At 48.5% G+C, this 13963-nt stretch overlaps 1 protein-coding gene across 3 annotated transcripts in view; it reads right to left on the bottom strand.

Moving 5' to 3' along the window:
- Positions 1-13963, bottom strand: part of FOXP1 (forkhead box P1) — a 159379-nt gene that overhangs the window by 27536 nt on the left and 117880 nt on the right. For all 3 annotated transcript variants that reach the window (XM_036266552.1, XM_036266554.1, XM_036266553.1), the window contains 2 exons: positions 12612-12699; positions 1445-1528 (listed from right to left, as the gene is read on the bottom strand). In XM_036266552.1, the coding sequence (XP_036122445.1) occupies positions 1445-1528; positions 12612-12699 (172 nt within the window). The remainder of the gene's footprint in view (positions 1-1444; positions 1529-12611; positions 12700-13963) is intronic.

Here is a 13963-nt window from a genome sequence, read left to right as displayed (position 1 = left end):
GGTGACCATCCCTAGAGAAGTGGCTGTGCCCACGGGAGACCTCCACCATTTCAGGGTCTCACCACATTGCTTAGCTGAGTCCATGTGATTTCCGGGATCTTGTCAAAAGGAGGGATCGACAGAAACAGCAGGATAGAGCACCGTGAACTACTGGTTCCACAACACACAGAGTGGCTTGCGTTTTCCCCGTTCTTGCTGGTGGTGGCCAACACCCTCGGCCCTGTAGCCCTTCACTGCAGTGCGTGGAAATGAAGGGCGCTTCTCAAGTGAGAACGATGTGCAGTGTTAATGATTTTATGTCCTATGTCTCAGTAATGTGTTCTGTCTCAGATATTAATTTTGTCTGCCAACTGCATACTGGCAGGCTACCATATTTGCTGGTTAATAGTCTGACTCCGTTTTATTTCTATCACCATAAATCATACATATATGGGTGTATGTTTGCTTTATTTATAGAAAAAAATCAGTCCAAACAGATAAACCAATACTTTGCCATTATGTTGCATCATTGCATGTTGATTAAAATTGCTGGTACTAACTATAGATTGTCAACGCTCAATTAACTTTCACACAGTGACTCCATGCAAAATCAAATAAAGGCGGTGTACCTTTAAATTTTACAAATCTTAAAAATCAAAGAGCAAAGCAACTCTATTTTGAATAATCAGTTGAAGGTACTAAGAGATTTTTAGAAATATAAGTATATGAGAAATACAACTAAAGAGATGAATTTAGAATAAGAAATGATGTCCAAGACAAGACATGAGGATACCTACCATCCTTCTGCTTGATATTAACTGTCTATGCCTGGATGTGCTCCTTGAGGTCAAGGAAAAGGGAACAAGGCAAGAGACAGGGGAATCCAAAAGCTGACCAAAAATTTCAGTGTACCAGGTTTGGTCTCCTAAGAAACGGGACTCCTAAGGCTGACCACAATTTCAGTGTACCATGTGGGTCTCCTAGGTGCGAAGGAGTCACATTCACTGTAAACTCGGTGTTCTCCAGTTTCGGCTGCTCACGGCTCTGACGGTGTTTCCTTCCTCTCACACTCAGACGGGACCGCTGCTCCTCCTGTCACTGTCTCTCAGCTTCCCCAGGCTGCCAGGCCTTCCTACTCTTCCTCATGGTCTGGCTGCCTTCTCTCTGCATCACTACCTTTCTTTTCTCCCCCTGAGCTCTCATAATATATTTTAGCACCTTGGTGTCGTGTCCATCATCTGCTCCAAACAAGAGCTGGCTGTTTGGGCCCCATGAACCAGGACTATGCCCACATCACCCTGTACTTCCCTAAAGGCCTAACAGCACCCTCTTTATAAAAGGTCACCAGGAACAGCCAGTTCAACCCAAGGCCTTCACCACCCAGTGCTAGCAGAGCAGCCTGTGTGCCTGCCTATGCCGGGGAGGGCGGCGCTGGCAGGCTGGCCCTGGGCGCAGCGGTACTCACGGGCTGGGGGGCGGCTTTGGGCTCGGTGGACTTCACGTGGAGGTGAGTCATCATGGCTTGCAGGCGTTCTTTGTCTTTCGCAAGCTGGCAGGGAGAGAATGCTTTGTTATTTCTTTGAATCCAGATTTGAATACCCTGCTATGCTTACATACCATTATATCCAAAATGATACACATTCCAAATTACACTATGGCACTGTCACACACAGCAAAATATTTGTCATTGCCTTATCATTTTACAATCTGTATGACCAGTGCCCAACTCCAAGTAACTGGCGGTGCCAGTGTGAGATTTCTCAACACAAGATGCGGCCTTTAACTGGAGCTCCCAGACCTGCTGGCACCATGGAGTCCCGTGTGATACAGACAGCTAAGGCAGAAACGTGAATCATGCCTATTAACCAGCCTGTTCACAAGGAAGCCGAAAGAAAATGAGCCGGGGAGCTGAAACTCGTAAACTCATCTGCTGTGGCTGGGAAAAGTCCTAGACAGCTGGTGCGTGTATGCAGAGGGAGCCTCACCTTCCCCAGCAGGTAGGCATAGATGGACACAGCGCTGGCGATGCTGGTGGCAGGGCAGGTGAGGGCTGCAGGGTTTGCGGGTTCTCCTTTTCAAAGGAACGCAGTGAGCGAACTCATGTAGCCGCCGTGTGAGCACCTACACCATGCTGCCTCTCATCTGACCGAAACCTGCGACCTCCTCATTCCACAGAACATTCTCCTGAAGGCACAGGAGCTTCTGACTGGATGCACATGGCAGGGACTCAAATAGTCTTTACTGGACGTTACTTGCTTTAATGCCTGCCCTGGACTGTTTTAACATGGCATTTCCCATAGTTCAGGACAGCTGAGCAGAGGAGACACACAATTACCTCTGTGAAAGAGGTGGACACGTGTGCCCAAAGGACAGTGGCACACTAAAGAAAACCGCTATGGAGTTTTGGGGAAATGTGCAAGAGATTAATGAGAGAGGGAGGGAGGGGGGGGGAAGGAGGAAGGAGGGAGGGAGGGAGGGAGGGTGTAGGGAGAGACACAGAATTGAGGAAGGACTCATTCCTTCTATATCACATAATTAACCTTAAACCTTTTAAACATCAATTACTTTTTGTAAGTCTAAAGTTATCCAGAAGAACCACCACGTAAGACACTGTAAAGTAAGGGTATTTCTAAGGGAGAGGTGTTTCAGGAAGTGGGGAAGCAGAGGGGGCACCAGCCAGAGAGAAGGCCCTCCCCGTCCTCACAGCCGTCCGGGCTGCAGCCCTCTCACACTTGAGTTTTTTCTTTTTATTCCCTTGTGGTCGATGAGGAATAAATCACGGGGGAGGGGAGCCCCACAGTGTTGGCATTTATCTTTCCACAAACAGGAAATGAAAACGATACCATATTAGGAACCACTTTATGCTATTCACCCTCTGCTCTCCAGTAAGTTATCGAACAGCCGAACACGAGGATGCTCTAACACAAACATAATGCTGAAGGAATGCAGCTTCCAAGAGGCTCAGGGAGAACAATTAAACGTTAGCAATGGCATTTTTCTACAGTATTTTTTTTTTTTATGTGAGTGTTCTACCTTTTTAGATGTTAAAAGAAAAACATTCTTCTTTTTTTTTTTTTCCCCAGGGTGTTTTTAAAAAATTATCTTTATTGTTGAGAGTACTATAGATCCCAGCCCACCCCCTTTTCCCCTGGGGCAGAAGGAAAAACAAGTATTTTATCATACACAGTGAACACTACAAATTAAAGGTGGGAGGTGTTGACTACTGGGGTCTGACGAATATTAACTGTGACTTAATTTGGGGGCAGACACTGCTGATGTAATAATTACAAACACTAAAGTAGAAAGAAATCCAAATTCTCAGCATCAAAAGGAATCATGACCCCCATATTCCACTGAAATGTCTACCAGGCTGACCTTTTGCTGGTGAGACCACACATACCTAGACTAGTCCACAGAACCACACCCATAACCCTGAGGTCAGTGCCACAGGGAGCATCTTAGTTTTCCACGAGATTATTACTTAGACCTCGTCGTCCATGTGGAGAATTGTCCAGGTTCCTGCTTTTGCCTCAACCTCAACTCCACCGATAAGCGATGATAAAGTTACAGGAAAAAGCAACAATCCAAGTTTTAATTTTTGTTTAATTAGTGCAATCTAGCATGCAAATACATTCTTAAGTGAGCTTTGAATTTTTGTCAATTCCAGCTCTAACACAAAGTGGTCTAATAGTTAAAGGGAAAACTCACAGAATTTGTTTTTTGTTTTTTAAGGCTAAATGACCAAGCACTCACACCTACTGAACCACACCCCTCTCCAGTCTTAGTTTACAATACTTGCTGGCCCTTTAAAAGCTTTCAGATTCTTTATGACTTCTTACACCACACTGCACGAGCTCACCATCCCATCAGCTGCACGGCATCCTTTCATTATTATGAGAAGACAAACATTTCATATTAGCAAGCATATTCCAGCATTCCTTTATAAACAGAATCCCATGAAAAGCAAAGAAAAGGAGGATGAGAAATTCAGTCCAAAGGTCAACTCAAAATTTGGTTGGGAAATTTAAAAAAAAGATGTTGTGCTATCCAAAGGAAGTGACTCTCTTAAAGCGCTGGTGGTGGTCAGCAGGGTGTCGGCATCACCGGGGTCGTCTACAGCAGCAGGTCAGATCCCGGGCCCCACGTGTGACGGCAGGTGGGAAGGGAGGGATGAGGCTCTCACTCTGGCAGCAGCTGTCAGTTCTCCCTGTACGTCTGGAACAACAGCTCTGTACTCTGAAGGCGGTTTCGAGAAGTAGGGACGACCTTGCCAGCATAGAGCCTGGTGTCTCATGATGCTCAGAAGCATCCTTTTCTTTAGGGAAAGTTAATCAGGGAAGTCATGCAGACTTCTGGCTGAGTGCACGTGCGGAATCGGGGTCAACGTAATGGGGTCAATGGAATCTGCATGTGGGCTCACAGCGGGAGAAGTGGATGCTCTAAGGAATGGACAAAGCATGTCTCCTGCGGGTTTGTGTACTCGGTTCTCGCCTCCTCTTCCCCCATCCTTGCAATGCACCCCCTTGGACGACATAGGTCATCCCCTCTTCCATTAGCCATGGCCTCGAATGAGGTTTGGGACCGTCCGGCCTTGGAGGACCATGGCGTGGGCACTGCTCCAGAACCATTGACCAGGGCCTGAGGCTGGGGGTGCCGTTCAACATCTTCAAAGATAAAAACTAAGGAGATTAAATCCATTCTTTTAGCAGAGAAAAAGGAACATGGTTTGGGGTTCATTTAACAATCATTTTATATGCTGTCAGGAGGACTAATCATTTTAAGCCCAATTTGGTGGTTCTCACTTATGAGGAAAAATTCTTCTGAAATAAATGAAGGACTCTGGGTGTCTAAAAACACCAAAATTACTGAGGACAGACGTATGAAGGGGCCAAGTAATTTATTTAATGTCACAGAAGCAAGACTGTGGTGGCTACTTCAAGTCCTCCGAGCCTGTTCCTGGGTTTTACGCTGGGGACACTGAGGACCACTGGCTGAGCTCAGCTGGCCTCACGGAGCTGAGAATGAGCACAGACAGAATCGAGTCTGGGTTACATGAGCCTTGGTCCGACTTTCCCACACTGGTGTGATCCTGGGACACCCCTGAGACAGATCTGCCTCCCTCCTGCACCCACGCTGAGCCCCGGACGCAGACCTGCACAAGACGGGGTGGGACACATGGGTCATGGCAGAAGTACCCCGTGCAGGAGCCGGCCAGTCTGGGCTATTCGCGCAGTGTGGAGCCTTCACTGGCTGAGCTGGATGTAAGTCCAGCCCTCCAAGGAGGAACGTGTGAGTGGGTGGTTTGACCCAGGTGTCCAAGGTGAACGAGGTGGGTGTGGGAGGCACTGTTTCCCAGGCTGTCCAGGCTTCCTTCTAGCTTTGTGCAGAGATGACCCAGACAGGACCGACTGGGCCACCGTAACGAATACTCAAGAGAAAAGAGGAAACAGAACAAAGCACTATCTGGAAGGGGGAATGAACTTCTTCCACCACACTGGGTATCTATTAATAGTGACTTCCCACCCCTATACCAAGCTGTGGTCATTCACATGCCTTCCAAATGGGGCAAAGTGACCATGCTCCACAGCGTCTCCCACCAACTCTGCTCTCAGGTGGCCCACGGCTCCCTGCGCCTCTGGAGACTTCCGCTGCCCGCATGCCACCATGTCCACCTGCCTCGCGTGACTCTCCTGATGTCTGCAGCAGACGCACACTCCGGCTTGGTCGTCTAGGGATTCTGCTCCCAGAGTTCAGCAGCATTTCGGTTATGAAAATGAGTGTCTCCGTTTTCAAAGGGGGACGTGAAGTGGGAACCAGAGACCGTCTCTTTTCTTCCCTGGCGCTCACCCCATAGCAGAGGCCACAGGAGGCGCTGAGCTGCCACCCCCCCAGCGCTGAGTTCATTCAGACAGGCGGGGGAGGCTCCATCAGGCCCCTGCCTCGCCCTGGGACTGCCTTGAGCAGGGCTGGAAAGGGACAAAGGGGGTCATGTGTTTGTGGAAGTCTAGGAAACTGGTGTACTTGCAAACAGCACTGCTAATGGCAGAACAATCGCATGTACAGTCCCCACAGTAACGGTTCTGTTAGGCTCACTGTCCCTCTGCTCTGGAACCTGTGCACTCTTCTCCCTGCCAACACTCCCGGAGCCACAGTCCCTGGTGCAGGGTCCCAGGGTCGCTGGCCCCAGACGCACACACCGCTCCACGAGGGAGAGGACAGCCCACAGCAAGTCATCCATGCAGTGAGGTGCACAGCACCCCTGGGCCGGGCCCCCTGGGTGACAGCCAGCACTGTATCGAAGGGCAGGGGTGAGCTGGGCTGGGGTCCTGAGTGCTGCCCACAGTCTGCCGTGGGCCTTGAGCAAGTCCATGAGGCCTCCTGACCCGTTTCCTTGTCTATAAAGGAGGGGACTGAAAATAATCCTCTGACTCTGGGAGGCAGGTTATTGTCAAGACCACACCTATTTGGCAATACCTTCCAAACCACGAGAAATGTTAACAGTAAACATGTGCGTTAAGTGAGGCACACACTGATTCCCAAACGTTAGCTTTTCCCTTTTAAAAAACGACCCTGAGGTCTGAGGAGCTGGGGCAGGACTCAAGGAAACCAAGTGCAGCACCTGGAACGGGGCGTGGCACGCAGCAGCTCACTAAATACCCTGGCCAGAGGTCTGCAGGCCCCTCCAGGTCACGAGTCACTCGGCAAGCGTGTCCTCAGCCGAAGCATTCAAATGGATCGCCAAGGTGACCAACTCCTTCTGGTCTGCCCAGGACTTCTCCAGTTTTGAAAATGAAAAACTCAAGTGCCAGGAACCCCTCAGTCCCAGGCAAGCAAACTGTGATGTCTGGACACCCTGCTTCCTGGGGAACAAAGAGATGAATTTTACAAAGAACTATAAATGTCTTACCCTCCTTCTCCCTCACCCTACGATCACACTACACCTTAAGTGCTTCCTGGGCCTGGAACGTCCTTGCCGATCCCCCCGCAGCGCCCTCCCCACAGACCCCACCTGGCATTAGGGAGTGCTGGGCGCACCCCCCGCCAGGCCGCCCACTTGTCCTGTGCGTGAAAGCAGGTGCATGACAGGGAGGGACCAGATGGACTATGGAGTGCATCCCTCACACACCTGGGCCAGGCACTGGTCCTCAGTGAGGTTGGCTCTAAGTCTATAGGTGGGGGGTCGCAGGAGCCTGTCCCGAGCCCTGTCCCATCACATGCTGAGCCACGGACATGATGGAAACGCCCAGTTCTTTCATTCAGACCCTGAGAGACCATGCTGACAAGTGAGTGAGGTCGCGGGGTCACAGAGCAGATTAAAACCAGCGCAGTATATGGCCAGAAAGTGCATGTGCATCATGAACGTCTCAGCTTTCTGAGCATTAAGTCTGTCAGAAAACTTTGTGTCTTAAACTGGGTGGTTTCCTATTTCTCCAAACTGGAATTCTGTTCTGGCGACTGAGACACTCCTGGCGGGATCCACAGTTTGATGGTTGAGATGTTCTAATACCACGTCCCACCTGAGTGAACCCAGGAACTGGACTGATGTGACTTTAAATTCCTGTGCCCAGGTGCAGCAGAGCAAGTGAGCATCCCTTCCTCCCAACGCCCGTCCTGTCCTGTCTGCCAGCATCTAGGTGGGAGGTGTGCATCCCCACCTGCACAGACCACGCCCACACCAAGGGCTCCTCCTCTCCAGCCCTGACTGCCTGTCACTTCACAGACCACGCCCACACCAAGGGCTCCTCCTCTCCAGCCCTGACTGCCTGTCACTGCAAAGACCACGCCCACACCAAGGGCTCCTCCTCTCCAGCCCTGACTGCCTGTCACTGCACAGACCACGCCCACACCGAGGGCTCCTCCTCTCCAGCCCTGACTGCCTGTCACTGCACAGACCACGCCCACACCGAGGGCTCCTCCTCTCCAGCCCTGACTGCCTGTCACTGCACAGACCACGCCCACACCGAGGGCTCCTCCTCTCCAGCCCTGCCTGCCTGTCCCTGCACAGCATCCGAGTCGGCTAGGAGAGAACCTCCAACTGAAGAAATCTTAAAATACATTCCCTGACCTCAAAAAGCCACATTCTTGACCCAAATGGTTCCTGCGGTGCCCATCTTCTCCATGCCACATGCCTAAGTGTACAATGCAAGGACCTCACACAACTCCTCAGGTGATGATGTAGGGCTTCCAGGTAATAGCTGGTTCATTCTTCATCTAGTCCACTGACAAAACATTAAAAAAAAAAAAAAAGTACAACAGTCTCATAATAATGAAACGCAGTAATAAATATTCAGTCCTGGCCGGTTTGGCTCAGCGGTTAGAGTGCTGGCCCATGGACCAGAGAGTCCCGGGTTCGATTCCAGCCAAGGGCACATGCCTCGATTACAGTTTGTCCCTGGCCCCAGTTGGGGTCGTGTGGGAGGCAACCAATGGATGTTTCTCTCTCTCTCCCTCCCTCTAACCCTTCTTCCCACTCTGAGGATAAATGTAAAAATATCTTTTGGAGAGGATTAAAAAAAAAAAAGAAATATTCAAAAAGGCTGAGTACCCACTATGTCTTCCTGACGCCTCCTCCCACTCACCGAGAAGAGTCACAGGTTGTGACGAGAGAATGAAATTAACCAACCGCTCTGCTAACCAGTTCTAGGTGAGGTGTCCGCTGCAAAGAAAACACTGTTCTCTTTGGTAACTTCCAACAACAGTAGTAACAGCACAGATGCGTTTCACGCACCACCCTGACCTGACAGGTCCAAGTCAGACCCCAGGCATCATCTCAGCCTCTGCCTGGCAGCCTGAACGCTCACCATTAGTCTCACCAGCTTCTCCATGTGATCCAATGGGACCATCTCCAAACATTGTCCCCTAAGGCCGACCATGGCAATTACAACACTGCATATAATTCTTCAGGGAGGTTCGACTCTCAGTGGAAAATGCAAGGGGTTCTGTGTTGGTCTGAGTTGAGGTTTCTAGGGTTTAAGTCCCAGTGGCGGAAACACACACAGGGTGGCACCCAATGCCTTCACGAGCTGTCGTGACATCTGGTGCCGCTGGCCGCCTCCCAGGTTCTCCCATGGGATCCTGCATAGTGGCCTGTGGGCCCGACAGAAAGCCCCTTATGCTGACTTCTGCTGCAGGTGCAATCTGAGCGCACTGGTCTGTCTTCACCGTGGGGGCGCGTGGCCTCTCCCAAGTGTGAGTGCCACAGAGGCTCTGTGAGTCTGCGGCGGGGACTTTCTCCTCCCACCTGGTGCAGAGCTCAACCTCCGCAACCGCTCAACCCGGTTATTCCTCCTGTGGGGCCCAGTGGTGCGAATGTTTTCAAATTCAAGTTTGTAAGTGGTAAGTCTGTAATATACTCTGATACTCGGAGGTTCTGGTATGTCCTGGACTGGGCATACCCTTTTCTAAGGAAAAGAGAAGTAGCTATCAGATCTGTCCTGTTCAGGACACTCCCGAGACGAGGGGACACCACGGTCTGCTCTGAGAAGGGGCGGAGCCAGTGAGGGAGGACAAAAACCCCGCTGAGCACAAGGGCCCCTCTGCACATCCTGGTCCGCACACCTCAGGTTATCAGGCACAATGGCCACTAGTTAATTAAAAAGCAGGTTTCCAGACTTGGGCACAGGAAAGGGCAAACATGATAGCAGAAGCGCGGAAATGCTGACCTTCAGAGACAGGAGGCCTGAGGCGACACAGTGGGAGTGTGATGGCCTCAAACTGTCCCGGAGGGCAGTTCTGCACACCTGGATCTCAGCTAGCCCCTGACCAGGGCTCCTCCTACCTCCATCGCAGGGCAGGGTTCTTAAAAACTAAAACTGCTGACATTTCTTGTGTAGGTCATCTGCTTGGATAACAACTGATAGATAAAATCTGTTTTGGTTTGGGCCCTGCCTAGCACTGAAACTCTCTTTTGACCATGTTTCTGGTGTTTTCAAGAACCTGTTAGTGTTCACCGGCACTGCCCATGGAAAATAATCTACTATTCAGTCTACTTCTCCTCTAGATGGGGGAACCAGGAGCAAGCCCTGTCCAGCGCCCGTGCTCGGTAGTCCTCAGAGGCTCCGCAGGGCTCCCGCTGTCACATGCACCGGGCAATGTTTGCTCATGCGTGAGATGAATGGACAAGTGAACGACGTCCCTCAGCCAAGATCGGCAGGGACTGGCCATGTGAAGCTGCTGCTGAAGCAACCTGACCACTGTGGTGACTAGACTAACTGTATATACCAAGAAGAAAAGAGAGGCAAGAAGAGGTGAGCAGACTTCTAGGTAGCCAGGAAAATAAAGGAAGAAGTTGGTGATAATGTGATGATAGCATTTTTTCTGCTCCTCTTGACCAGAGATTGCTTAGCAAACTTCCACAAAGGCCAGCCAAATAGGAAGGGCACAGGGACTACTGCAATTGCTCAATTGTTCTGTTGTAGTCCAAGAGCAGCCAGAGGTAATTTCATAAGTAAATGGGCGTGGCCATATTCCAATAGAACCTTATATATGGGCACTGAAATTTGAATTGCATTTAACTTTGTCTTCTTTTGATTCCCTGCCCCAACTATTCAAAATGTCAAAAGCTTTCTTAGCTCGTGGGCTTTGGTCCGAGGTCTGAAGTCCCCTACCCTGCATTTGACAAGCGCTATCTCAACACTAACCATTCTCTCGAGCTTCGAGAGAACCGAACCCTCCCGAAGCGACAGCTTCCTTCATGAAAGCAGACTCTCAAGCCAAAATATTATTTGGAACATCACAGGCCCCTACCACACGGTAACTTCTGGCCCGAGGATCTTGAATTCCTATCGAAGTTGGAAAGTCTACCTTCAGTCTGATTCAGAGCTGAAGGATGAGGGGGGAATCTGTAAATAAATGAAATCCACAAATAATCAAAGAACCCTCCCATAGGTTTGTACTACTCAGGCCACAACCACACAAAAATATCGGTGAAGCGTCCAGGAGATAGCCACTGCCCTTATGAATGGCCTCATTCCCTTTCTCCTCCTGCTGGCTCCTCATGGGGAGTGAGGGATGATCAATAAAACAAATAACCAGTTCCTGAGTGAGTAACAGGGCCCCACACTCAAATCTGCTGCAGTCTGGAATGCAGAGCTGGGCAAAGCATAACAATAGCTCTAGTAGGTAACTTATTCTAGCTAATCAGTAAAAATTTAATTTTATCAATTACATAAAAAAATGCAGGAACTTGGATCACTTTATAAACACCGCCAACACATGTAAAGGCAGGCTGAATTAAATTTTTCAAGGCCTTATACTACTAACTTCAATGTAAGTGAACTTTGGGGCTGAGACAAATACACTGCCTTTTCCCTTCCCGATAAACATGCTGACTTTAAAGATATTTCCAAAGATTTACATAAAAATGTGGGATTTTATGATGTGCCTTTTGCCTGTATAAATATTCTACTGTTCTAATAAGTTCGTATCTCGTCTGAATAGAAAAATATTAACTAGTTGACGAAAATAACTTTTGAGATAATCTTACTTTAAAAAGTATAATTTGTCATAGAAGATAATAATTAATTTTAAAAAATCCTTTCTATCCTAAAAAGTCACAACAAAAAGTTACAGTGTGTTTGGGCTGATTTTTCTCTGCAACTGTTTGAAGCTGTAAATGACTTAACTCAGTAAAATTCCAAATGTAATTATCTTCCTACTTAGCCTAGGGCTCTCCATATATCTCAGCATTGCTGTCTCGCATACAAAATAGCCTTTTCGCTGGCTGCTAACAATATAATGTACAACATTGTTTTAATTCCCCCCGTCGGCTAACCCTTGCCTCACGAGCAGCCAGAGGAAGGGGCCACAGTGAGTCATCGGGCATTCAAATGCGTTTGGAACACAAATGGGGTTTGCAGGGTCAGGCTTTTGCAATTGTACATTTTAATAATCTCCATTTCTGACCCAATTTTTACTTTTAGAAATGAATTTTCTATTAATTATACCAAGAATGGAGTTATTGTTAAAATATGGTGGTTCACAAACAAGTGACATCAGGAACTGGAGCCCACGTTGCAAAGGCCCCCACCCTCCTCACACTGGGATCCACAGGAACCGGCAGGCGTTTATTTTCTCTAGTCATGAAATACATTCAATATGACCCCGTGGATTTCCAAGAACAAAGACTGCACATACATATGAGTTCGTATGTCTATCTGTCCGTGTGTGTATTTAAAGCGTGTGCAGGACTCCGGGCCGTTCTCTGTCGTGGGGAGGACGGGACAAAGACGAACGAGGCCCGAGCGCAGCTTCCGTGTAACCGGAGACAGGCCCGCACTGGCCCGGCGGCCTGCTCCCTCTATTCAAGCATTCTCTCCCTCTCCCGGCTCCGCGCCCAGCTCCAGGTCAATAACATCAGCACTTAGGAGACTTCCCTAACAACAGTTAACCCGGTTAGAGGAGAGGAGGGGGCGGGGGAGACGGTGCCGGCTGAGAGCCGGCTTTGGGCACAGACGCACAGAATTCCGAAGGGTGGACCAGGGCAGAGCTTCTCCAGAGAGAGAAAAATCAAACCAAATCAAACACAAGTTCTGACCCTCCATTGGATAATGAGCACACGGGACTCAGGGCACACACCGCAGAAGTTCGGAGCGAGGAACACTGAGGAAATAGGAAAAGGAAATGGGGTTTACCTGTAGCTCTAACTGCTGAACAACCTGCATTTGTACTCTACATTGAGCTGTACTTCTATCGTCCAGCGCATGCTCACTGTTGAGATGTCTGCAACAATACATAGAAAATCATTAAGTAAAATGAAGAAACAAAAAGGAAAATATAAGTTACCAGGATGTTTAAGCATACACTGGGCAGGGGCCTGTCCATAGTGGACAGGCATTCTGTGGGCGGCCTGCCTTTTCCACCCCACCACTCAGAGCGTTAGTTCCCTCTTATCACCAAAATAAGTCTTCCAGGGACAAGTTCTGCAGAGCGTCTGGAGATTCACATTTACACATAAAGAAGATTTCAGAAACTACGTCAGGCAGCACTCAAGACCACCTGCAAGGGCAGCCGTCAGAGACAGGGCCCACAGTTCAGAACCGTCTCATTTGTACCAGGGTCTGGATGAGCATTTGCTCACAAGGAAAACTGACTTTGTAGCACTGACGTCACAACCTGATATTGAAATGCATCAACATGGACGTCAGAAATGGCAAAGGGTGGAAAACAGTGTCACTTTAAACATGAAATCTGAAACATGAACCTATACATGCAAATTATGTACCAATGAGAGGGAGCAAATGCAGACAATTATTTAAAAGGAAAATTCTGGCTGGGTTCTTGACTGTTAATGGTCAGGATATTCAGTTCATAGATGATTCAGGCCACATGCTGAGTTTGCCTGTCTTGTGGTCCCTTTTACTATTTATTATATTTTCCAGTGGGGAAAAGGCTAACAAATTGAAATTTCAATCAGGTTCACCATGTGCAGGAGCTCTGGTTGATTACCAGGGTTGAATCAATGCTTAAATTCTTAAAAACAAAAATTCCTGGATCCGTATTATTTAGCCCATTCTTATTAGTGATACAAATGACAATTTATGTAAAGAGAAATTCGCCTCAAATTCCAGTAACAACATTTTCATGACATTTAGGCAAGACACATTTGGATTTAGGGTTAAATTACTGAATATTTTAACAACAACAACCATAGTAATACTAGGGATGGCTGATCATTAAGATTTAAGGGTGGTACCTTATTTCAGTTGCTCTTTCCAAACATAGTTTAAATAAGAAAAGAACCCAACTTTGCAACTTTTTAAGACAAGGAACTGCACCAAAGTGGGCCTGCAGCACCTGGCCAGGTAGAAGCGAGCCTCCCGCCCAGTAACTCACACCCTCAGCAACAATGACTCAGCTTGCTTCCTGCTCTAACTGCTGAATGGCTTTCACCTTCAAAACAGAAGCAGTGCAAATCTTGCCATTCTTCATACTTATTTGTAAATATCTTCCCCAAATGCCCCACCCCATTAAGGAGGGGGGAAAA

The sequence above is a fragment of the Molossus molossus genome, unplaced genomic scaffold, assembly GCF_014108415.1.
Source record: "Molossus molossus isolate mMolMol1 unplaced genomic scaffold, mMolMol1.p scaffold_m16_p_18, whole genome shotgun sequence".
NCBI classification, from domain to species: domain Eukaryota; kingdom Metazoa; phylum Chordata; class Mammalia; order Chiroptera; family Molossidae; genus Molossus; species Molossus molossus.
The sequence above is the reverse complement of the archived record's forward strand: the minus strand, read 5'-3'. Positions and strand labels throughout refer to the sequence as shown.